Below are 25,365 nucleotides of genomic sequence, written 5' to 3' on the forward strand. Positions count from 1 at the left end.
GGGTGGAATGATTTTCTGTGATAATGGGTATTCTGTACTCTAGTGGGATAACTTCTTTCCAATTATACTCAGATTGGAGTAACGAAGGGGTTTTTGAGTATCGGTATAATTTATTATTATGTATTATGTAATCTGGAGTGGTGTTGGGGTTAGAACTGCATTTAGCGTAGATATTATTATACCAGTCGTCATTGGTATTAGAACTATTGTAGTTAATAACGTCTACTGAAGGTAAGCGTGATAAAGCGTCAGGGATTAGATGATCTTTACCACGTTTATGTTTAATTTCGAAGTTAAATGTAGATAGACGAATACTCCAGCGGGCTAGACGTCCGGTTGGATTATCTAGATGGAGAAACCATTGTAATGCGGAATGGTCTGTGTAGATTGTGAACTTTAAGCCGTTGTCAAGATAGCAACGCCAATGTTCTAGGGCTAGTAAGACACTTAAGAGTTCTCTTTCTGTAATTGAGTAATTTCTTTGGGGACCAGTTAGGGATTTGCTCATATAAGCAATGGGTTTCTCAACGCCATCAAATTCTTGGGTCAGCATGGCACCGATGCCGAAGCTGGATGCATCACAGTGGACTGCGAAGGGTTTTGAGAAGTCTGGGCAAGCAAGAACAGGGGTAGAGACTAGAGCTTCTTTAATGGATTTGAAGGCATTGTCTTCTAGTGATGTCCATTTAAATGGTGGTGCTTTTTTGGAAGTGGAGGTAAGTTTAGTTAGTGGTGCAACCTTTGTGCTGAAATCGGGGATAAAGCGTCTATACCAACTTGCTGTACCTAGGAACTTTTTAACTTCTCGAGGAGTTGTGGGAGGTGGGATGTTAAGTATTGCCTTAACCTTGTCAGGATCTGTTTGAAAGCCGTGTTCATTAACTATGTAACCAAGATATTTAAGTTCTTTTTTGAAAAATGAACACTTGGGGAAGTTTATAGTAATGTTGGCTTGTACTAGCCTTTGGTAAACTTTATTAAGTAAAGTGATGTGTTCATCGAAAGTATTACTTATGATGATAATATCATCTAAGTAGGTAAATACTGAGTTATCAAGGTTTTCAGAAGGGAATAACGCATCCATAAAGCGTTGTTGGGTAGCAGGGGCATTAGTCAATCCAAAAGGCATTACGCGAAACATGTACATGCCTTTTGAGGGTACATGGAAACTAGTTTTAGGTCTATCAGAGGGGCGTAGGGGTATTTCCCAAAATGCTTTTGCTATGTCTATCGATGATAGATATTTAGCATTTTTTAGATTATCTAAAATGTCAGAAATGAGTGGGAGTTTGTAGGCATCTTTGCGCGTAATCGAATTTAGTTTACGGCTGTCGATGCAAAAACGCCACGTTCCATCTTTTTTAGGAGTTATTATGACAGGGTTTAGCCATGGGCTTTCACAGGGTTCGATAACATTAAGCTTTAGCATTTCATCAACTTCTTTGCATAAAGCTTTTTGTTTCTCTGGTGAAAGCCTATAGCATCGCTGTTTGATTGGTGGATGGTCACCGGTATCTATGTGATGTTCAATGAGGTGAGTTCGTCCTAAGGGTTTGGTTTCTGTTGAAATATTTTTAAATTTTTCAATAATAGTATCTGAAATTAACTGTTGAGTTTCAGAAAGGTTGTCATAATTAGTGATGTGTTGGTCACAGGTGGAAATAACTAGGGTATCTATATGTTTATCAGAATATGACGTTATGTCAGGTAATATGTGGGGAGCTATATTGAATTTTCTCCAGAAATTTGTGCCTAGAATCAAGGGTTGCTTTACAGTAGGGATAACATGAGCGGTAATAATAGCCACAATATTTTTGTACGAAATTGGTAGTTGAATTGTACCAATAGAGTATATAGGGTAGCCGTCGGCTACAGAGCCTACGACTTTATGGTCGTAATTTATGGTAAAATTGTGGGATAAGAGAATTTTATGGGAATTATTTCCGAAAATAGTTAAAGCACTGCCACTGTCTAAGAGGCCACATAAAGTTAAATTATTTGTCTGGATGTTGACATAAGGTCGTTCATCGTATGGATCTTGAGTGAAAAGTGCTGATGTAGTATTGTATGATGACATAAATAATTTAATGGTATCTAACCATTGGTTCCATTCTGTAGCAGTAGTTTTATTTAAGTTACTTTTCTCCTTTATGCGTTTTTTGGAAATTTATGGCAAACTATACATTTTGCAAAAGTGACATTTTGTTTGCCACAGCGGAAGCATACTATATTTTTACTTGTACAAATATCTAAAGAGTGATCGTTTGTTCTGCAACGCGGACAGGAGTAACGTAACGTAGAAGGTGGTGCTGTTACAGTATGGACCGGTTTATTAAATGGGAATGGTGGTATATACGGTTGGGAAGGGGGGGTATGGTTAGAATCTTGTTGAATGTTGGTATAGTTGCTAGAGCTATAAGTAGAGGTAGTATTACAGCTTTCGTACCATTTGCACGATTGGAATAATGTGTCTATAGACGTAACATTTGTAGGAACTAATCTGGAACTGTAATAAGGGCTCATGTTTCTACGGAGGATATCTATTTTTTGTTTTTCAGAAAGGGGTTCATGTAATTTGGAAAAGAGGGCTTCCATGGCTGAAAAATACATTATTATTCGTTCATGTTGTTTTTGTTTACGGGAATGTATATTTTGTAGTAAGTTGTGGTCATGGTCATGTAATTCGAAATCTTTTAAGAAGTGGGTTTTAAATGTTTTCCAATCTGTAAGGGTTGTTTTCTTTGACCTATACCAATCTAAAGGAATGCCTGATAAAAAATCGTATATATATTTGTGTAAGCGTTTGTCGTCAATGTTACGCGCAATTGCAAACTCTTCGATGTTTCGAATAAAATCATAAGGGCAACTATCGCCTTTATAGTTGAATTTTTTAAAATCGCTTGGTTTTGCTTCAGAGAGGTTGGTTAATTTTCGAGCAAGTAGGTCTAAATTTGTGGAATCATCTATCAAAGAGGTTGCTGACGCGTAAGTTGACGTTGTTGTTGACGGTTGTGACATGTTAAATTTTGTTTGACATTTTGACAATAATTCGCATATTTTCGAATAGTTGTCAATAATTTCTGGAGATAATTCAGTGGTAATATAGAGACGTTCTATTCTGTTATATAAATGAAATAAGAAAACCGCTATTCTATCGTGCTTCGCTTGGTTGGTGGTCGCAAGCTGTAGCTGAGAAGAAACTATTGTGAGGCATCTGCTAATTTCGGTGATATCCTGTTCAAGATCATATGGGCTGGAGAGATTCGAACACGGGTCCGCGAATAAATTTGGAGTGAGGAGCTGTCTTAAATCATCAGCCTGCGCGGTGGCTGGGAACTGAATGTTCCTGAGTTTGAGCTCATAGATGAGTTCAGGTTTATTTAATAGTGCTGGATTCATTGTTTATTAAAGTGGATACCTATCACGAAGAGAATAATTGATGTTATCAATATAAATAAAATATGTAGTTATTAAATTTTATTTTTTATTGAATCGAAAGGAGAAGTTTATTGTGATATTAGGCTTAGTTGTGTATATTTATTTAATCGGGTGAAGGATAAGCTATCGGATTATCTCCAACAGTACTGCCGTAAGTCAGGATTGGCTCGCACTTCAGTGACTCCAAGGAGTTTTAAAAACACTTAGGATTGAAACCAATTTGTGAGATTTCAGTGGAAATCTTGGATTGTGTAATTGTATGTGATAGATGTTTTGTGTAATCACTATGTTAAGAGTTTTGTTACGTGGCGCGACAAAAAGCGTTGGACGCTGGCATAATAGGGATTACAAAATAGATATAGATAAATTGGTATAAGATGATGAATGATGATAGATGCGTGATTATGTATATGTAATTGGTTATTTAAGGGGGGAATTTTGGTTAAACGGTTGAGGATTAGATAAAAGGTTGGTTGTAAAATAGAAAATTAAATAAAATGATGTTAGGCCGAGAGATATTGCGAAAATTTGAGTTGGGTCGACTATAACCTTTTAGAATTTTGAAAAGATCTTAAAGCTAGCAATTACAAACAATATAAAAAAAAAATTGGTAGAAAAAGGAAAAATGTAGAACTGGAACAGCTGGTTGCGGTTGTTGGGTAGGAGCAGGTGCTGGCACGGAGGTACTGGAACGGGCTGCTCAGCGTCGTAGGCGGGTGGGTGTCTTGTCAGGTCCGGGTTTGAGCACGTTGGTGGCGCCAGTGTGAGGGGGCAGGTAGAGGAGCCTCACGGGGATGATGGGAATGAAAAGGCAGGATCCAGAGCGATGAGGGGTATTTATTATTTAAATAAAAAGGCACAATATGTGCCTTGGTGATGATGTAGATATATATCTGGAAGGTGTGCAGGGCCACAAAACGAGCACTAAACTGAACTGCACGCACTTATGAATTATTACGTTTACTAATAAAAATCACACTTAAACGGTCGTGTTTAGAAACTTGGGAAGTACAGTCTGTTAGATTAAATGATGTTTATCGATCAGAGTATGTGATCGAACTGAAAATAAAAATCATTGAATGGAATTTGGAATAGGATTTGAATTTCAAAAGGGAATTTAGAATTTGTATGGTGCCAGAAATAGTATGAAGGTCGATAGTGTAACGCTTCGTTACACGCACCGTTACATTATCAGTTAATTTAGATAATTATACAAAATATTGATAAAAAATAATATTTTTACGTAATCGGCATTAACTAATTTATTGTCATTGAGTATATGTCAAAAACCCGAACAGAAAGCTTCCTTATCATGCCTACCTCTTTTAATAACGACCACTCTTTTGTATAGTCGTCCGAAAACGAACATTTCTTTTTTCCCATATTAGCCATTTTGTATTATTACAGTTACGAATTACTTCAAGAACTACTTCATAAACTGCATTAATGGTAATGTTTATTTTATCTACCTAAACCTCAAAATACACTCACAGCACGACATAGAAAATAACTGCCAAACGTTCAGATAGAAAACATGTTTTTTCTACGAAAGGTGTTATAAGGCAGTTTTGCATAACAATTGAATGAAAATGTCTACAGTATAAACAAAGTGTGTGCTGGATAGTGTGCGACAGTCCCTATAGTGATCACTAGATAAGTTGATACTCGTAGTGTGCCAGTGCACTCTCGCTCTGTCAACGCCGAGAGTCCGCGATCCCGAAATGTGTTGACACTGTTAACGTAAATTCGAAAAAGTGAACGGACAAGTGTCAGCGCCTTCGTCGTTCTATCCACGTACTATTAGTCTAGCTAGTTAGTCGCGTTGATTGTAGGTATATTATTATTTACCAAGTCCAGCCCCCTACAAAATAACTATGATTTTTAAACCGGGACAATTTGCTTATCGGCCGGGACACCGGGACAACATGCTTCAAACCGGGACATGTCCCGGCGTACCGGGACGTATGGCAACCCTATATTAGGTACAAGTTACGCTTTTAAGTAAAGCTTTTGAGAAACGGGCCCCAGGTACGCATATATGCCCCGCAAACTGTAACGTATTGCTTCCATTTTATTACAGTTTATTCCATTTTATCGAAAAAAAAACAATAACAAAGCATACTCATTATTAATAAGAACAAAAAATTTACGCGTTAATTTTAACCCTATGAAACATTTTTTTTTGTGATGGTGCGTTCTGAGCCGCCGGGGCCCCCTAGCCGAGGCGGGGCCCCTAGGCAGTTGCCTACTTTGACTTAGGGTTAATCCGGCCCTGAGTACAATTGAGGAGTTTCTTTCACTACGATAAAAGTCAACGCATATAACGCTGTCCTGCGTTTACAGTGCATGGCTTGCACATTTAAATATATGGTTCACCTATCCTGTTATTTAGCGTGTGTGTTTAAAACAAGCAATGATATGATAATATCTACAATATAACACTTTTTTTGAACTCTCGCGTTTGTATACATACTTATTTAACATGACGTTTCAGCTGGTGCAACTCAGCTGAAACATCGGAATTTAAGGTAAAAACAATGAAATTATATCGCAGACCCGTCTGTGTAATTAAATATGAATACCTACAATGTTTCTCTGATCCACGGTCGTAACTATCAACCACAAAACATGTCTTGATTTACATATCTATTACATTTATAAAAGGTCAGCATACCATCAGGTGTTTAAGGGTTAACATTACTCAGACCTTCAGTGAAAGTGTAACGAAAAAGGCGCTTCGGTAATTAACTCTGATTAACATCGAACAATACACGACTGTTGGCAAAACAGTCTCGACTTACTGCACGTCATAGGAAGATATGTCGTTATTTCACCGGTGTGGAGATGTACAGTTCGGCGTCAAAGATATGTTTACATTTTTCGCCTTATTACAAAGGCGTAAGGTGCAAAAGTGTACCCATATATTTGACATTGATTGTACAATGAGCAAGCATTCTGTACTACTTGGTTTATTCAAATTTGTACGTGGTGATGAAGATTTTATCAACAAATGGTGTTTAAGATATAATCAGATTGTTTGTATGATATTTTTGTTATGCGACTGGCGAGAACGGATGGTATTTTTTGAGTTTATATTTGTATATTTTTACGTAATTAAGTGTGTTTGTATGTCTTAGCATTTGTTTGATGGGATGCTTAACAATCAAGTTATTTTTATATTTTCGAGGAGAATGAAAACTGATAACTTTTTATGGAAATGTGACCCGTTGTCAATTGTTTTGAGTATAGGAAAATCTAAGTTATCACCAATAGTCAGTAGGTAGAGTCTGTGCGGAAAGAGAAGAGTCATAGAATGTATTGGTTCCCTTATATTTCACGACTCTTCTCTTTCCATGCAGACTCTAGCATGGCCCCGGTGTCTAGAAGTTTTTCTCAGACATTAAAGTTTATATGTAATTAGTGACTTATATGCTAGCTTTAGAGCTCTGAGATTCTAGCTAGATATCTAACGCAGTAAATCAATAAGAAAATGTGTTATAATTCACTTACAAGTCTTGTAACTGTTCACAACTCATCCAAACGGCCCACATTTGCCGGAGGACTACCCATAGCATTAGCAAAGAGAATAGATAGTATAGAGGGCTATTGCCAAAGTAAATTTTGTAGTCACGGTACATTTACTGCCATCTATCGATAACGACACACGATTAAAATTTAAAATAAAATTGAAAATGTATAAATTAATCTTGTGTACAATATATATACAGTGGTACTACTAAACGAAATTAATAACTAGCTTAAATCTAAAATAGGCCCTTGAGGCATTGTACCAAGGATGCTGGCGGCATTTCCTCGCTGTATCGCAATGCTGATACGTTGTGCGAGGTAGCCGCCAGCTCTTCGGTCACCAGTTACGTCAACCAGACGCTTCGCGATTTCTGCGAACAACTTATGCGCGCTGGGACCCCATGGACCTAGAGTTTCAACACCAAATGGTACAAAATGGTACTCTCTACCGAGGCTCTTATATTTGTTACGTTTTAGAATTTCGGCGCTTTCCGCCGCTCCGCCCGCTTTTACAGTAGTCCGTTGGAGGTGGGACGGTGCCAGTGTGTCTACGCAGGTAGCATCCCACACCAACATCCGTCCCAAGCTCCAAGGAACTAAGGACACTCCATCGGGCCTCTTGCCATCATCTCTGATAATGCCAGTCGGCTCAAGAAGAGCAGGCACATTGATGGTGGCAAGAGACCGACGGACTATGTCATTAAGCGACGCATGTCTCGAAAAACGGCCTGCACTTTTTTGACAAGATAATCCGTGGTGTCCCAGTCGGTCCACGTCCGTGCCACAAGAGCATTTGTGTGGCGTACACACCGAAACCCCGAGTCGCAAACCAGTCGCCAGTCTAAGGGAGGCCGGATCCAAGAAAGTACCAGTATTGGGCGAAGGATGGGCATGTAGCCAGTAACCGGCTTCCCGGGCTCCGACCGCCAAAAGCCTCGCGCGGTCTGGACCTGTACAGTTGAACGACCTGACTTTAACCTACGTTATTTGACCATGTAATGTTTTCATCTACTCTCAACTGGCTTAAGGAGCCATTGAGGGTAAAAATCTTGTGTTAAAATTGTTAAATATCAAACGGTGTCGTCACGCCATCTAGCCCAGCATAGGCCAAAGGTGTGTGCGCCATCTATCCGAGAATGACTTTCTTGATTTCCGAGGCACGTTTTTTCCTTAGACTTTATTCATCTTATACGAAGTTACATGTCTTTGGCATTAGAAAGCGGCTACGTCTAAATACAGTATATATTTCTATGTACTAACCCTATTTCCGAACGAAAGTGCAGGAGAAACGAAAACATTGCCTGATTCTAGTAATTGTGGTAAGACCGCGTTCACGTGTGGAAGGTTTAGATCAGTGGTGGGCAAAGTACGGCCCACGGTAGGGTTGCCAAGCGTACTATATTGTCTATATTATATAGTATTGTACTATATTTTAGCTCTCTGTACTATATACTTTTGGAAAAATACGCTAAAATACTATATTTCCGATTAAAGTATATTACACTCATGTTTAGTATTTTATCTAAAAGTACTATATTTTTTTGAAATGTACTATATTTTTTTGAAATGTACTATATTTTTGATGCCTTATCCTGGAAAATACTATATATTCCACCAAAAAAAAGTTGGCAACCCTAGCCCACGGGCCAAGTCCGGCCCGCGAAAGGATTTCATCTGGCCCGCCGCCGATCCTTCGAAAAAATGTGTATATGACCATTATGAACAGCGATATAAAAAAAATCCATTTTTGCTGTAAATCTGGCCCTCCTCTGAAATTTCTCCAAGTTTTGGCCCCTCATGAGGAAAGTTTGACCACTGGTTTAGATTGAGGCGAAATTTAAGTTACTTCAACTCTGCTGCTCAAAACAATCTTAAGTATAAGTTAAGTACTTTGCTGGTGAACAACAGTAAATACGATAAATTCCAGGGGGTAGTTAAAACAAAAAATAGAAGAGCGCTGGTGGCCTAGCGGTAAGAGCCTTAACAATCCCCTCTGGGTTGGAAGGTCTGATGGCAGTCGCTTTCATTAAAACTAGTGCCTACGTCAATTCTTGGGATTAGTTGTCAAGCGGACCCCAGGATCCCATGAGCCGTGGCAAAATGCCGGGATAACGCGAGCAAGATGAGTTAAAACAAAAAATACGTAAAGCAAGCAAGCAAAAGTAGCGGATCAGTTCTATACTCTGTATCTTTAGGTACTTAAATAAAAGTAAACAAAATTTACCCTCAATGGCTCCTTAAGCCAGTTGAAAGTAGATGTAAACATTACATGGTCAAATAATGTAGGTTAAAGTCAGGTCGTTCAGTGACAGATCCAGGCGGTTTTGTATTTGGTTGGTTAACCAATAAATGTTATAACTACCCGAAAATGTACAAATTGTTAGTTTACTTTTATTTAAATACCTAAAGATACAGAGTAAGTACCTATAACATTGGACGGTATTGGATACACGGATGAAGTCGCAGGCAGAGGCTAGTACGAGTAGATAATAACCATAAGTGTATAAGTGCATATGGTTAGACGACTGCACAAAGCTAATAATTAGTTAATTAAAGATTTTCATCGTCTCTGCTACATGAAGCAGGCGTGGTTAGTGTCATTTTCTTGTAGTCTGTTACGTCAACAACTGTCAATTAATGTCAACATCTGTCAAACTCTGAAGCCTGCTATAGTAGATTGTTAACCAAGGCATGAAATGATGCCTTTCACCCGAGTTAAACACTCTACTTTTCATTTCGAATACGAGGAAAGTAAAATGCATGTGTTTTTTTAAATGCATGACTAAGTATACATTTTTACAGTATTTTTTTAGGGTAGGTACTTATTTCAATTAACAATTTAGGCAAAAGTATCGTTATTTATGGCGGCATGGGGAGTATATCAGAATGGAAATTGTATAACAAATCCATTTATACCCAAATTTAAATTGCATAACTTAAAAAAAATAATAAAATCGTTGGAACCTAAAATGCTCTAGTGCAGAAACGTATCATTTTCTGCACATCTTGTAGAACAACAATGACCCTCTTTCAGAGCATGAGAAATTAAAAAGGATATGTTTATTTTTATTTTTTTAAAACATAATTTTTTGCTAGTGAATTATATTATAACATAACTGTCAGATTATCATATTATTCAGTACTCTGGCATTTCGTTTTCGTCTCCGCGTATTCGTACAAGTATAAATTCTATTAGAGTTTTAGTTTTACTCTTATAGAAATTAAAGAAAGTTCCAAAATTCAAAAGCGTACAAATGACTTAACGAGGCTAAGGTACTGTCAGCAGCCGAATTCGTCAAGCGGGCCAGGTGTTCATAATGATCTACAGATGGTATTATTCTCTTGATAATGGTAATAAAGTTGTGTTCAGTTCATTTTGAACATCTCACTTGCTTTGCTACCCACCTAATTTACGTGTCCTGCTGGCAGTGCTGGCGTGGCTGCTGGCGCTTACGTCGCATAGCACCGCAATAATATTTATTGGAGCGGCGTTAATAATAGCGTAAGCGCCAACCGCCATAAGGTACCTTTACCCGTGGGATGTCACATATACCTACTTACCTGGTAAGGTACCTATTTATTTAATGATACTACTATAGTTGGTCAAGCAGATGTTGTCAGTAGAAAAAGGCGGCAAATTTGTAAAATGTAAGGCACGAAGGGATATCATCTCATAGAAAATTTGAATTTCGCGCCTTTTTCTACTGACAAGATTTGCTTGACCATCTATATTAACACTACTATTTTATGTGGCCACATTTTCTATATAAAAATGTACGTTATTAACGTATACCTATGAATAAACTTACTTTACATAAATACCTTTCCCAACAGCATAGAAATCAGATCATTTACCCGTGCCGCTCTATTCAGATTAGCCTGTAATTTTTTAAGTTTCATGTACAGTGCATTTAGCAGTTAATGAAGAATATGTAATGATGCGTGTCTAATGAAGTAGTCGGTTTCTTTGCTCTCGTTTAGAAATACACTGTTTGGATTGGATTTATTTTGCACGTCTGTCTAAATAAATGAGTATACCGGGTGTGGCCTGTAACATGAGCAAAAAATTAAACTGTAGGCTGTACTCCTCATACTGACCAACATTTGTTCAGCAACTTTTAAAAATAACTTGGGGTTTGATTTTTAATTCACTTTAAAGTTTATTCTAAGACGCAATGTATTGCGAATTTTGTTATGTTTAAGGCGTGACAGGCAACGTCAATCACAATGATATGGCGTGGCGATGGCGTCCATTGAAAATAATATTTATTTTGTATGAAAAATAGGGAGTCTAAATACTTCATAATTTTTAAAAGATGTAGAACAAAAGTGTCACCGTTTGAGGAGTACAATCTATGTTTTAATTATTTGCTCGTGTTACAGGCCACACCGTGTATATATTTACCTAACATGAACCTATGTTGTAAGAATATCCCGTGTCATTTTGAGTGTCATTTTAAAAACTATAAGTACCTCATGGATGTAAGTAAAAAGAGGTAGATATGGTACCGGAACCTATATTTAGTTAGTCGTATGGGTGACGCCAACCTGTCAAGTTGTCAAAATCGTTGGATCAAATTTTAGTTTTGTCAACTATGAACGTCACACGTCTACATAAATAAAAGGTCATTGAAGTACCTATGTGAAATAAAAAAAAGTTACGTACTTATACTCAATATTGTATGGCCAAAATAAAAAGAAATTGAAACCTATAAATAAAGTGCGATTTAAAATAGTTAGCGTTTTATAGAGATACGAGATATGTAAAACTAAAACATAAAACTATAGTATAATGTTGGAGAAAACTTTATAGTCGGGTAGTGTACATATAATTCATTTGTTATCCGGTATGGTAGGTTAACATTATTTACTCATAAACTATAGTTATGCTTATTGCGAAAAATATTAAATAAATTTAACAAGAATATTTTGTAGGAACACTTATCATTAAATTGTTAATTTGAACACTTCATCAAAATAAACGTGTTATTTCTTTTAAATTTAGTTTCTTTTGGTACGAAAATTATGTATTTAATGTCATAATTAATACATAAATTAGTTTTATTTCCATTAACAACATAAGTGGCATCTTTTTCTGTTCATTAGGCAGTCATTTGTTTACAATCACACGCAAATACGATGTTTCTTCGCGTGTTTTGTTTATACAAAGATTGATGTGTTTAGGTGATAAACAAGCCAAATGCATGTGTGTTTGATGAAGATAAACTCACGCGAACTGTCACTTAATATAAAAACTGAAAAAACATTTACCATTTTGCTTGTACGAATAATTTTCGCAATGTGAAAAAATAAATGTACCTAAACTGAAAATTTAATAAAAAAAAAAGAACGTAACGTAACGGTACCCATTATGGTAACATTCCATTTCTAACCGCAGCTGCACTACCGGTACTGAACGCGTCGCTGTTATTGTCAATTTCCATAGTAAAATTGACAGTAATGCAGCTGCGGTTGGAAATGGAATGTTACCCTTAAGGTAACGTTCGGATGTCAACTGCAGCTACATTACTGTTGCGGCGTCGTTGTCGCTGCCACTATACTATAGTGCCACTCTACCTGTCAATTTCCTTAAAGAGTGACGGAAATAATGTCATAATCGCGACTAATACGGCGGCGAAACTCACTTATTTTATAAAGGAAATTAACAGATAGATACAGCGGCGACAACAACAACACCGCAACAGTAATGCAGCTAGAGTTACCATTCGAACGTCACTTTTAATGTGACACAACTAGACCTACTGTTGTGGTTTTTAATGGCGAAACACTAATTTTAACACCGTTTAAAGAAATGACCCCAAAAGTGACATCACAATGTCCACACGCTTTAAGAAAGAAGAAAAGGGTTTTGTTCTTTATTACATCACTCTTATACTGATTTTTGTACTTCGTCTTCCGTTCTGATCTCTCCTTTTATTGTAGTCCCTAAACTGCAAACAAATATTGAACGGTATCAGAATAATAAAAGTGAAACCAGAGACATTAATCGATCACGCTTTGCTTTCTATGCAAATAAATGTGAACACCGTTGTCTTTGTCGTTGAACAAAAACACTGCCTCTGTTTTGAATAGTCACGGAACTTTTTTTGAATTCGGGATTGTTTTTGTTTTGACCTAGTTTACATTGTTTTGAAAACGTGATTTAATATTTAGAATGTTTGAATTTTAAAGTAGAGGTAAGGGTTTTGTAAAGTGAGTGACTTTGTCGGTTTCCTTTAAGCGCTGGTAAATTTTTCACAGGCAATACGGCCTACGCAATGAATTGAATGAACTTTTTTGTAGTTTTAAAAGTGAAAATGATACTAATAAATATTTCTGATTGCGATTTATAGTATGTATTTAGGTACCTGAATGTTTCGTTAAGTAGGTACAGCCTCTAATTTACAGAATATCTGTGTCAGAAATAGGTAACTCTTACGAATGAGGCTAATTACTTATACTGTTTAATAACGACTTCGATTAGCTAATATAATAACTCGCTCAAGAACAGGTCTATGATTACACTAGGTCGATGGCTCACAAACCTTTAATCATACTAACATTCTTAACTCACCATCGGTGATCCTTATATCTTTTGCTATAAGGTTTAAAATTGTTGGTTACTAAAGCCAATGGTTACCAGCAGACAGGTTCAGTTTCCTACTTATTAGCCTTAACCGATAAACACGCGGATCCGAGCTTATTAAAATAATGAAGCCTACATTAGATGGACGGATTCCTATATCGTATATCGAGTGCGTCGCCTTTGGAAACTAGGATCTAGTAAAGTAAATCTACAAGACGTTTTTGTGTCAAATGCTGCTGACTGATGAATAATGCATTTGATATTGAGACTTCCTGTACCAACCATTCTTGTCCTTTTTTAGGGTTCCGTACCCAAAGGGTAAAAACGGGACACTATTACTAAGACTCCACTGTCCGTCTATCCGTCTGTCTGTCACCAGGCTGTATCTCAAGAACCGTGATACTATAGTTATGTATGTGTAGACAAAGTTCGGGATAACGTTCCCATGAAGTATTTTTAGAGTTCCGTACCCGAAGGGTAAAAACGGGACCCTATTACTAAGACTCCACTGTCCGTCTGTCTGTTACCAGGCGGTATCTCGAGATAGTATTTTTATTGCCGTTATAACAACAAATACTAAAAACAAAATAAAATAAATATTTAAGTGGCACTCCCATACGACAAACGTATTTTTTTTGCCGTTTTTTGCGTAATGGTACAGAACCCGTCGTGCGCGAGTCCGACTCGCACTTGGCCGGTTATTTTTTTGAGAACCAACTTTTTTTTGTCACTCGTTGCCATGGTTGCAGTCGCCTGGGTCACTCTTAACCTTTTCGCCGCCACGTCAAGGAAGTAATAAAGTGTCATCAGCGCCATGTCAAAAATTGCTCGTATACAAAACTACGACTTGATATCAAGTCGTGGCGTGTGGGGCACGAAATGTTTGGACTTCATATCAAGTCAATGGCGGCGAAAGGGTTAAAACCCTGATTTTAAGGTACCCAAAGCCTCCTGTTTTAAAGCCACGTTACTTGGCTATAAGGCTATGAGCTCTGTAAGCAACCACAATAATAAGGCTGCTCGTGGATCTAGACGCGCGCGCAGGTCCGGGACGCTCCACTGGCCAACAACGGTGCTTAACTGTACGATTTGATCGGCGATCTCGATCGTTATGGTATCGTGTGTTCAGTGTAACTGTAATCGATTAATTAGGGGCTAATTCAGAAATGAAATGATTAAGTGGTATACAGTGTCGGTGTGTGGTATACAGAGATAAGTCGGGCCCTGGAGGGAAACTACCTTAAATCCTTAAATGGCTCATTTTACTTAAAGGAGACATTCCTTTATTTTTATAAAGAAACAAAACTGCTATCAAAGATTTTCTAAAACTCGCTTGCCTCGCCGGGGACTCGAACCGACTAAAAATTCCAAAAAATAAACACGCAATTTTATTCTACTAGTCGATACAGTTAATGTTAATGATAACATTTCTCCAAGAAACCTTAGGTCTTACACTCGTCTGTCGTACAAAATATCCATAAAATCTAATATTTAGTACTCAACATTTTTTTAGACAAGCAAAATTGAAGAAAAATAAAAATATCTTTGAATGCAGTTTGGTTTCTTTTTAAAAATAAAGGTATGTCTCCTTAAAGTAAAATGAGCCAACATAAGGATTTAAGATAGTTTCCCTCCAGGGCCCGACTTATCTTTCCACACTGTATATGTATAGAGCTATCCGCGACTTCGGTCGTGAAGAAGATTTTAAACTGTCCCCACCCTTGTCTTCTTAGTAATTTCCTACTAATAAAGATAAAGTATCATTTGATTTCTAGGTAATAAACACACATTAGTAATTAATAATGAATGTGGCTACTTAATGGAAACGTCTCAAAGCGCGGATATGCATACGATTAACATACTCCACGTTTATCTTTGAATGAATTTAACAATTGTTAATTACAATTACACTATGTTTGATTAAGTAGGTATGTGCATTAATTCCTAAATTAGCTGTTGCGAATAAGAATAGCATCCGTTTAACTCTTTGCATCTTTTTAGTGAGATGAGCGTTTTCCAAAAAAAGTGTAAATTTCATTCATGTCTTCAAAATATTGACTTCTTGGGCTCATTTTACTCAGAATCATTTGTAGTACATTCACGCCTCATACATGAAAAAATGTGTCCCAAAATTTTGTATGAATTTTTTTTTCAGTGCGTCACGTTCATACAAATACCTAAAAGATTTTTTTCATACAAGAATGTGACGATCTGGAAAGGAAATCTTTGGACACATTCTTTCATGTATGAGGCGTGAATGTACAAATGATTCTGAGTAAAATGAGCCCAAGAAGTCAATATTTTGAAGACATGAATGAAATACGTACACTTTTTCTGGAAAACGCTCAGATACGACTACTTATTTTGCCTTTTTTTACTAACTCTTGGTTTCAGGTTTTGCCTTTGAAAAGAAAAATACATGTAGAGTCATTGTACTAGTAGAGTCCGTCTAAGCTAACTATGCACCAACTTGAACAGAACAAAGTAAGGTAGTGTGTTTTCATCTGATTTTTTTTTCCGCACCCGCCCATACTCCGTTGTTTGGGGTTCCGTAGTCAACTAGGAACCCTTATGACTTGACTTAAGATCCTATGTCCCCTAGATGGGGCCACCACAAGATGTTCCAGATTCGAATATGTGAATTAGGAGTATATCTACTCTATATCTATGGTTGTAAGAATTGCCTGTTGCTCTGCGAATAAAAATGGCTAACTAACAAGACGTGCGTTTTAATAAGCCTAATTTTAAGACGCTATGGATTATTCTGACCAAACATGCAGTGTGCGATTGAAAGTAAGTTCTAAGGAAAAATCATGGCCATGGTCTATTACTTTAATTAAGTAGGTATACCTACTGATTATGCTGGATTTTTGGTTTGCTCATATTCGATATGAAAAAAATTGTTTAACTCGGGTGAAAGGCACAAAGCATCATTTCATCCCTTTGTTAACAATCTTCTATAGGTACTACTAGCTCCAGCTTAGTATATTGTGATGGAAGGATAACTACGGTACCCTACACTAAGCATGACCCGACATGGTCTTGGCCAGTTTTTTTTCGTCTCTGCCTACTTAAAATTATGTCAGAAGCTACTATGGAATGAATTAAGCATTATCCGCGTAAACCAATAGGTAAAGACGTAAAAACATATGTTTAAAGGTATTTTTAAAAACCAATTTCCTTTCGTAGGTATACGGTAGGGTTCTTAGCTTAGATTTTTTAGCCTTTTACTTATCTAGCTTGGTTAATTTTCTAATTGACGACAGTTTGGTGTTCTGGGCACCGTCGCTGACTTACCATTAGACACGGCGCGTGAGCATTTTCTTTTGGAAAACTTACTTACTGGGAAACCATAGTTACGGTAGCGGATTTCCTTCCCATATATACGAGTACTTATATATATTATTATCTATTTATTGCTATGTATTGTTTAAGCTTTGATATTTTATTTTAGTTATATCTCGAATGGTCATATTTTTAGAGGATATTTTAGATACATTTAATTAGGTAAACCGTAAAATAACGGTATCAATGTGTTTATATAAACATACCTACCTATCATGTAATTATAGTGCATGTGCGAGTATAATTAAGTACATTAATTATTAATTAATCATTTTATAATCCCAGATTAAATCCTTACTCCGCTTTTTTCAAATCATTTAGTTACATTACTTACATTATTATTTAATTAAAAACTCGTCCTTAATTTCACACACCTTAATTAAAATTAGATTAATTTCATATCCTTATTTTCTAATAACTTACCAATCATCTTATCACCCCTTGTCCTCAACATGATCACAATGCAAGCTTCAGCACACAGTCATCACTGTCACAGCACTAGAGTTCACTGTTACGGTGCGCGTGATTCGGTGTGCGGCCGGCTGGGGACTGCGCCGGTCTGGGCGGAATAGTGGAAGTGAAGAGAAAGGTGACGTCAGGGTTGGGGTAGGCGATGCAGTTTTCTTTCGGGGGAGCATCGTGGTAGAATGTTAGTGACCTCACGGTGCTCCCCTATAACGGCAGAGAGGGTAACGCCGCAGGGGTTTTAGTGGGTATTCTCCTCCCCTCCCTCTGATTAGCAGAGGGAGTTGCGGGAGGAGCGAGTCCCGCATACCACCCCACAATGGGCCTCTCCAGCCCGGGGGTGGGTGGATGCATAAATGCATTTCCCCTGCGTCAAAAAAAAAGTCGATGTTTTCTTACCCCTTTCGTGCGCATGAACATCCTTATAGATTAATTTAGTAACTGTTTGGGGTAGGGTAAATAAAGGTAGTCTATACTTTTCTTACCCCTGTATATCCTTATATTTAGATTAATTAAGAACGTCAGGTCCGAGACAAGCGAAATAGATTTCTTAGGTAATTAAATTCTATTCTGCCCATAAAGCTGTGGAGTACCTAAGAGCTCCGTTTTCTCGTATTTATCCGTTACTACGACATCAGGGTAATTTTGAAAATGGGAAATATAAGTAAGTGACAACAGTAAGAAAGATGGCATACCTTGCAGTAGCGTAAGTATAAAGCGCTTCTGCATGGTTTTATAGATATTTGCCGTTTTCAACATTACCCGGCTTCCGAAGTTATCCGAATGCACCGTATCGTGTGTAAATATTAGGTAAGGCAACAGATAAATATCTAAGAAGTACTATTTATGATTACGTGAAAGATATAAGGAAGAAATTGCTCTATTCAAATGATGCGTGTTTATATGTATTTAATGTTTTTCCTAGCAGAACAATCGATAAAGCAATACACATGAATTAATTGTTCATAACTAATGTTAATTTATGCACATTGTTCCAAAAACGAAGTTCCTACTTTATATAATGTTTGGAAACGAATGTTACGAATTGAAAGTGCCATATTTCATAACTGGAGCTAGTTTATGGTCAAATGGACCATATAATGGCCCATTGGCCATTTGCACGTACAGCGGTTTGACAGGCGTGTCCGTCATAACAGGCACTTCTGTGTGGTAGTTCATAAGATTCATAATCTTCAATATACCAGGGTTGTGTTAAAAATAGTGACAATAGAGCATTATCATACTAGCCTATCTATACATAAGTACGTTCCACTGCTTGATACATTACCTCTTCTTAAAAAAAGTGTTTAGGCTATGTAGCGCCATGGATAAAAGAATTCCATATTTTAATGCTATTTTACCAGTACCTACAGAGCTACAGATATTCAAGTCAAAAAATAAATTTACAAAACAACTAGATTTCTTTAAAAAAATCTAGTTGCATTTCTCGAATCTTTGCTCCTAGGGGTCGGCACTGCGACTCGTGAGCCGCGAGCGACTCTTTGGACTTTGGACCTACAGTTGGGTATATGAAATTAATATGAAAACGAGTATGGTGACGTCACGGTCAACACGCCTACTTTTTTATTTCTATCCGATTAATTAAATAGAAATTGTGTTTAAAAATAACTGCTATCTATGTTTTTCTAATAATTATCTGGTGCTTTATTTCGTGCACGGTGTGAAATAATTTATGTTAATTACAGGAAAGTACCCAATTAGGGCTCTTTAAGACCAGAGAAATCGATTTTTGTGGCTCTTCGACACTCCTAATACTGATGAATTTTTACTGTGGTTTGCCCTTTTTTACAAGTTTTTATTTACTTTCACCTGACCGTTGTCTGTCTGTCTGTAATCAAATCTTGCAAGTTAAATTTGATCCACTTCCCGGTTTCCGATTGAGCTGAAATTTTGCATGCATGTATAAATCGGATGACAATGCAATATTATCGTACCATCGAGCTGATCTGATGATGGAGACAGGAGGTGGCCATAGGAACTCTGTGATGAAACAACGCAACCTAATTGTGTTAGGGGTTTTTAGAAATGTCTCGATGAGTATTAGTTGTCTGTCGTAAGAAAAGTACAGTCGTACAGGCGATAAAAGCTTGTACCAAAAATTAAATTTTTGCCAAAAACTTATTTCTTATAGGTACTTACAAGGTTTCAGGGCTCGAGTCATCTAAATACCTACATGATTAAAATTAAAAGAGTGCGTGTATTTCAAAAATTCACAGATTTCGTGCCTCACACGACTATCGAGCACATTGGAAATTAATCTACGGAATTCGAAAAAATATTGTCGTAAAAAATAAGGAAAAAGTTACAAAATAAAACTACAACGTTGAATGATAATTATTTTATTCTTAGACTAACACAAGTATCCTGGACATAACGCATGTGAACAAACAAATTGCAAAATTTCCACACGCGTATCGAAGTTTAAATAATTGTCGCCGTGGCGCATAAGTACATACATAGTAAGTACATATTTCATTTTTCGATTAATAAGCAGGATATATTAATGTTCAAAGTACAAGAAAATTATTACACGGCAAATCCGTAGTCAACTCGAGAAGTGGTAGCCACATCGCCGTTATTGTCACTCGAGTCTTGAGCGGCAGCGGCCCATTTGCTGCAAGATATGAAATTTTCTTGACAGCAGTTTGACGCGATGAGAGATGACCATAACAGCGTTTGTCTATGTTGCACCAAACCTGAGTTCCAATTGGTTAACCAGGGTTCAGCATCAGCTATCTTGGGTAATGCTCTACCATGTGATCATCATGACGAATCGGGTGTCCAAAACAGCGCGTGCGTATGTTGCACCAAACCTGAGTTCCGCTAGGTACAACCAGGGTCCAGCCTCCCTCTCCCTCTCCCTCTCCCTCTCCCTCTCCCTCTCCCTCTCCCTCTCCCTCTCCCTCTCCCTCTCCCTCTCCCTCTCCCTCTCCCTCTCCCTCTCCCTCTCCCTCTCCCTCTCCCTCTCCCTCTCCCTCTCCCTCTCCCTCTCCCTCTCCCTCTCCCTCTCCCTCTCCCTCTCCCTCTCCCTCTCCCTCTCCCTCTCCCTCTCCCTCTCCCTCTCCCTCTCCCTCTCCCTCTCCCTCTCCCTCTCCCTCTCCCTCTCCCTCTCCCTCTCCCTCTCCCTCTCCCTCTCCCTCTCCCTCTCCCTCTCCCTCTCCCTCTCCCTCTCCCTCTCCCTCTCCCTCTCCCTCTCCCTCTCCCTCTCCCTCTCCCTCTCCCTCTCCCTCTCCCTCTCCCTCTCCCTCTCCCTCTCCCTCTCCCTCTCCCTCTCCCTCTCCCTCTCCCTCTCCCTCTCCCTCTCCCTCTCCCTCTCCCTCTCCCTCTCCCTCTCCCTCTCCCTCTCCCTCTCCCTCTCCCTCTCCTCTCCCTCTCCCTCTCCCTCTCCCTCTCCCTCTCCCTCTCCCTCTCCCTCTCCCTCTCCCTCTCCCTCTCCCTCTCCCTCTCCCTCTCCCTCTCCCTCTCCCTCTCCCTCTCCCTCTCCCTCTCCCTCTCCCTCTCCCTCTCCCTCTCCCTCTCCCTCTCCCTCTCCCTCTCCCTCTCCCTCTCCCTCTCCCTCTCCCTCTCCCTCTCCCTCTCCCTCTCCCTCTCCCTCTCCCTCTCCCTCTCCCTCTCCCTCTCCCTCTCCCTCTCCCTCTCCCTCTCCCTCTCCCTCTCCCTCTCCCTCTCCCTCTCCCTCTCCCTCTCCCTCTCCCTCTCCCTCTCCCTCTCCCTCTCCCTCTCCCTCTCCCTCTCCCTCTCCCTCTCCCTCTCCCTCTCCCTCTCCCTCTCCCTCTCCCTCTCCCTCTCCCTCTCCCTCTCCCTCTCCCTCTCCCTCTCCCTCTCCCTCTCCCTCTCCCTCTCCCTCTCCCTCTCCCTCTCCCTCTCCCTCTCCCTCTCCCTCTCCCTCTCCCTCTCCCTCTCCCTCTCCCTCTCCCTCTCCCTCTCCCTCTCCCTCTCCCTCTCCCTCTCCCTCTCCCTCTCCCTCTCCCTCTCCCTCTCCCTCTCCCTCTCCCTCTCCCTCTACCTCTCCCTCTCCCTCTCCCTCGCCCTCAACCTCTACCTCTACCTCTTCTATTTCCACATCCACCACAAAAATGCATAAATTGTCGAATAGTGCGTTATCTACGCCCGTCTCAAACAGGATAGATAGAGTTAGACCAAGAAAAATCTGCAGCGATTTTGAAAGCCCACGCAGTGCAAGTGTTATTCTGCCGTCATAATCCCGATAATTCACAACAAACACCGATAACGAACTCTGCGAAACATGAAGTCATAAATGTCATGTGAAAAATGTCGTTCTGACTCTTTGACTATTTTAAGGTTAGGCTACAGGGCAAACCCTTAACCCGATCGTCTTTGTTTTAGGCTCAAATTGTAGCTGACTAAATTGTCCAGAGCCGTTTTTCTCAAATTTTTGATATCATTCTTCGTTTCCAAATTATCGAGCACCAAAATCAAAAATACGGAAAAAATTGAATTTTATTTTCACTATTTCGACCATAACTTTTTTTGTTTTTGACTTTCTCGAATAATTATTTTTGTACCTTTCAGCTCTCGTGATTATGCGTCTTTTGAGCCTATTTTTTAACATCATATCTTCACAACTTTCCGAGATATAAGGGGATCGCACTTTTTCGTGAAATCGGACCCTATACTGGAGCGAACGAAAAGACATTTCCAATGTCAAAATTGGGACATTTTTACTGTAGTTTATTTTTTCCCTGACGGCTTACGAGCCATTCTATTATTACACAAGCTTTTATTTAGTTTCACCTGACCGTTGTCTGTAATCAAATCTTGCAAGTTAAATTTGATCCACTTCCCGGTATCCGATTGAGCTGAAATTTTGCATACATACGTAAGTCGGGTGACAATGCAATATTATGGTGCCATCGAGCTGGTCTGATGATAGAGACCAGAGGTGACCATAGGAACTCTGTGATAAAACAATGAAACCTAATTGTGTTTGGGGTTTTTAGAATTGTCTCGATGAGTATTATTGCCTGTGGCAAGAAAAGTACAGTCAGCGATAAAAGCTTGTACCAAAAATGAAATTTTTGCCAAAAACTTATTTATATAGTTCTTATCGTCTAATTGTTGATATAAGTGGTACCAATAGTTGATGCTTTTAATAGGGTTTTGCCTAATAGAGGCCTATAACTAAATAATGTGTTATCATTAACTCCCAACACAATCCCGATAATGGTAGTAACGACGGTACAAGGATGTAACCTGCAGCAGTAGCTCCGGCCAGCGCCGTCGCAGCGCAGTCGCCGTGTACGTACCTGACTTCGGAAATCATCGAGAAATACAGTCTAGGCTCGACAATCGTTGCAGACTTATCTTGGTCTAACTCTAATAATTTTAACATATGGAAATTCGTTATTACTAGTTTGATTCTGATTAGAATGATTCATCATGATTATGTGACTCGGCGTTTTGTTTTATGGTTGGACAATCGCTGTACTGCCTCGCAAAATATTAACTATTGAGAAAATCAACCTTGCAGCACTAATTGAGCGTAGCCTCGCTAAAAATTTGCCATTAGAGGTAGATAGGAAAGTGACGCTCAAGCTCACAGCTTACCAAAGTAATTGACCTTAAGCCTAAAGGGCTCTCCCAAGTCCCAACACTTGACGCAACGCGGAATCGGCAAAAACCGATAGAAAAAAGCTTTATGTCCAAGCAATAAGAACGAAAAAGACATCGTTCTGACTAGAATCGGATGGTCTCGGCTGAAGATTAAAATTAAAAACGCAAACTTATTTCCCTGTACTGAACAACTGAACATGCTGTATGCAGAATTGACTGTAAGGGGGCCCCGAGCCTTGCACTGCCTAGGGGCCTCGACATGCTTAATCCGGCCCTGAATAGAGATAACAAACAAGTTTTATTTCTATCAATCATCGAAAGTGGTCACTAAATATTGGAGTAGGATGCAGTATTACATTTACCTACCGATGTTTCGTATAAAACATGTTTATACTATATACAACTGGAGTAAAGGTGTGGGATCAAAACCGGGAATGACACTATGCTGATAATTTAAATACCTAAGTACTACCCACACAAATTATATAGCGCAAAATCTAATACAATCAATCGTAATTTGTGTGGGTAGTTTTTTTAATGAAATTACCAGGTAAAATGTCAATCCCGGTTTTATTCTTATTTTTATTCATTTAACTATAGTACATGAGAACATGAGTATTAACCGTGCAGGTAAACATTTTTTGTACCTTTATCTAAAACCTCGTCGTTGTTATCTAACGTTGAACGTAAATGCTTCCGGAAAATGTAGAAGGAAGAACCTAACTAAACGTCTCTACAACTACTAACATAATACTCGGAAACTGGTTAAGTTCAGGGGAAATGTCCACCATTTTATGGAAAATATAACCACTTTTCCTCACAGTCTTTTCATTATCATCTTATTACGAAACCTCCACACCGCCCTCGCCTTTAGAGGACGATTTCGCATTCAAATGATATAGTTTCATGCCGATAAATAAATAATAACTATCGGCTCGGCTTTCCTTACTCATTTTTATTCATAGCAAGTGCCGCGTGCATGTATGAGTACTTTGCTATAATTTCTCTCGTCCTTTGGAAAGTATGAGGCATGGAAAGTAGTTCCGGAATATTTTGGGCAATCGATAGAAATAGAAAGTTAATTAGTACTTTTGCAAACTGCGCGTGTTACGTTTTTGTGTAGGGTTTATTGATTATCAATTAAGTCTGAAAACGCTACAGTACTTTGCTATTTTTAACCGACTACAATTTCATAGAAGGAGGAGGTTCTGTATTCGGTTGTGGCTATTTATTTTTTTTTTTTCTATGTACGTTCACCGATTACTCCGACATCCGTAGTCCGATTTGAGTAATTCTTTTTTTGTTTGAAAGGAGCTACCTCCGAGTTGGTCCCATTTTAATTTGGTTCTGTTCTGATGATGGGATCCATGAGGAATTGAGGGAACTCCTCAATTTTTAAAGGCACATGCATGGTGTTTTGGGCGTTTTCTTAAGCAACTCGAGCATTTTCTCCCGAAAACCACCAATTTGATGAAGTAGACCTGATGATGATGATTATTTTGATGATAATGATGATGATTTCTTTAAATGTAAGTATGTTCAGCGATTACTCCGCCACCTGTGATCCGATTTGAGTAATTCTTTTTTTGTTTGGAAGAAGTTACCTCCAAGGTGTTTCCGTATTATTTTTGGTTCTGGTCTGATGATGGAATCCATGAGGAATTGAGGGAACTCCTCAATTTTTAAAGGCACGTGTTAAGTGATTTCGGGGTTTTCTAAAGTAACTCGAGCATTTGCTTCCGATATCCACCAATTTGATGTACTGCAACTGTAGCCTTACCACGAGTTTGACATTGACATATTCGCTAACGTCTTATGCATCTAAATGTAACTTTTTATGCATCTCGCTCACACTAAGGTTAGTAAGAGCGAGATGCAAAGGAAGTAAGTTACACACATGCTAGCGAATATATCAATGTCAAACTCGTGGTAAGCTGGTAAGGCTACTGATCGGGGGTTAGGGTTAGGAGTTAAGGGGTCGGGGAATGGCGGTTGAAGGGTTGCTGGTTCAGGATCGAGGGGTTCCTGGATCAGGGGTTGATGTGCTGTGAGGTTGTGTGATCGGGGGGCTGAGGGATTGGGTCAGTGGCGGGGCGGGCGGATGGATTTAGTTGACAGGAATTATAATTTCCCAGACGAACTCGAGAAAAATCTTGGTTCAGGGTCGAGGGGTTCGTGGATCAGGGGTTGATGCGCTGTGAGGTTGAGTGATCGGGGCGTTGAGGGATTGGGTCAGGGGCGGGGCGGAGGATGGATTTAGTGTAGTAGTGACAGGAATTATAATTTCCCAGACGGACTCGAGAAAATTCATGATTACATATTTATTAAAGTAATAGGTACACGAATTTAGTGTTAAACATGATTTTGTTTTTCATTCATGCGTCGCGCTCTTAACAATGCGTTAAAAC

General features: G+C 38.9%; 1 protein-coding gene across 1 annotated transcript in view; it reads right to left on the reverse strand.

The window, feature by feature from the left end:
- The window catches only part of LOC134798070 (adhesive plaque matrix protein-like), a 44,647-nt gene extending 27,190 nt beyond the window's left edge, over positions 1 to 17,457 (reverse strand). The window contains exon 1 of the mRNA XM_063770403.1: positions 17,321 to 17,457. Coding sequence (XP_063626473.1) covers positions 17,321 to 17,351 — 31 coding nt within the window. The 5' untranslated portion in view covers positions 17,352 to 17,457. The remainder of the gene's footprint in view (positions 1 to 17,320) is intronic.
- Between the last annotated feature and the right edge of the window lie 7,908 nt (positions 17,458 to 25,365).

The sequence above is a fragment of the Cydia splendana genome, chromosome 16 (genome assembly GCF_910591565.1).
Source record: "Cydia splendana chromosome 16, ilCydSple1.2, whole genome shotgun sequence".
Lineage (NCBI taxonomy): Eukaryota > Metazoa > Arthropoda > Insecta > Lepidoptera > Tortricidae > Cydia > Cydia splendana.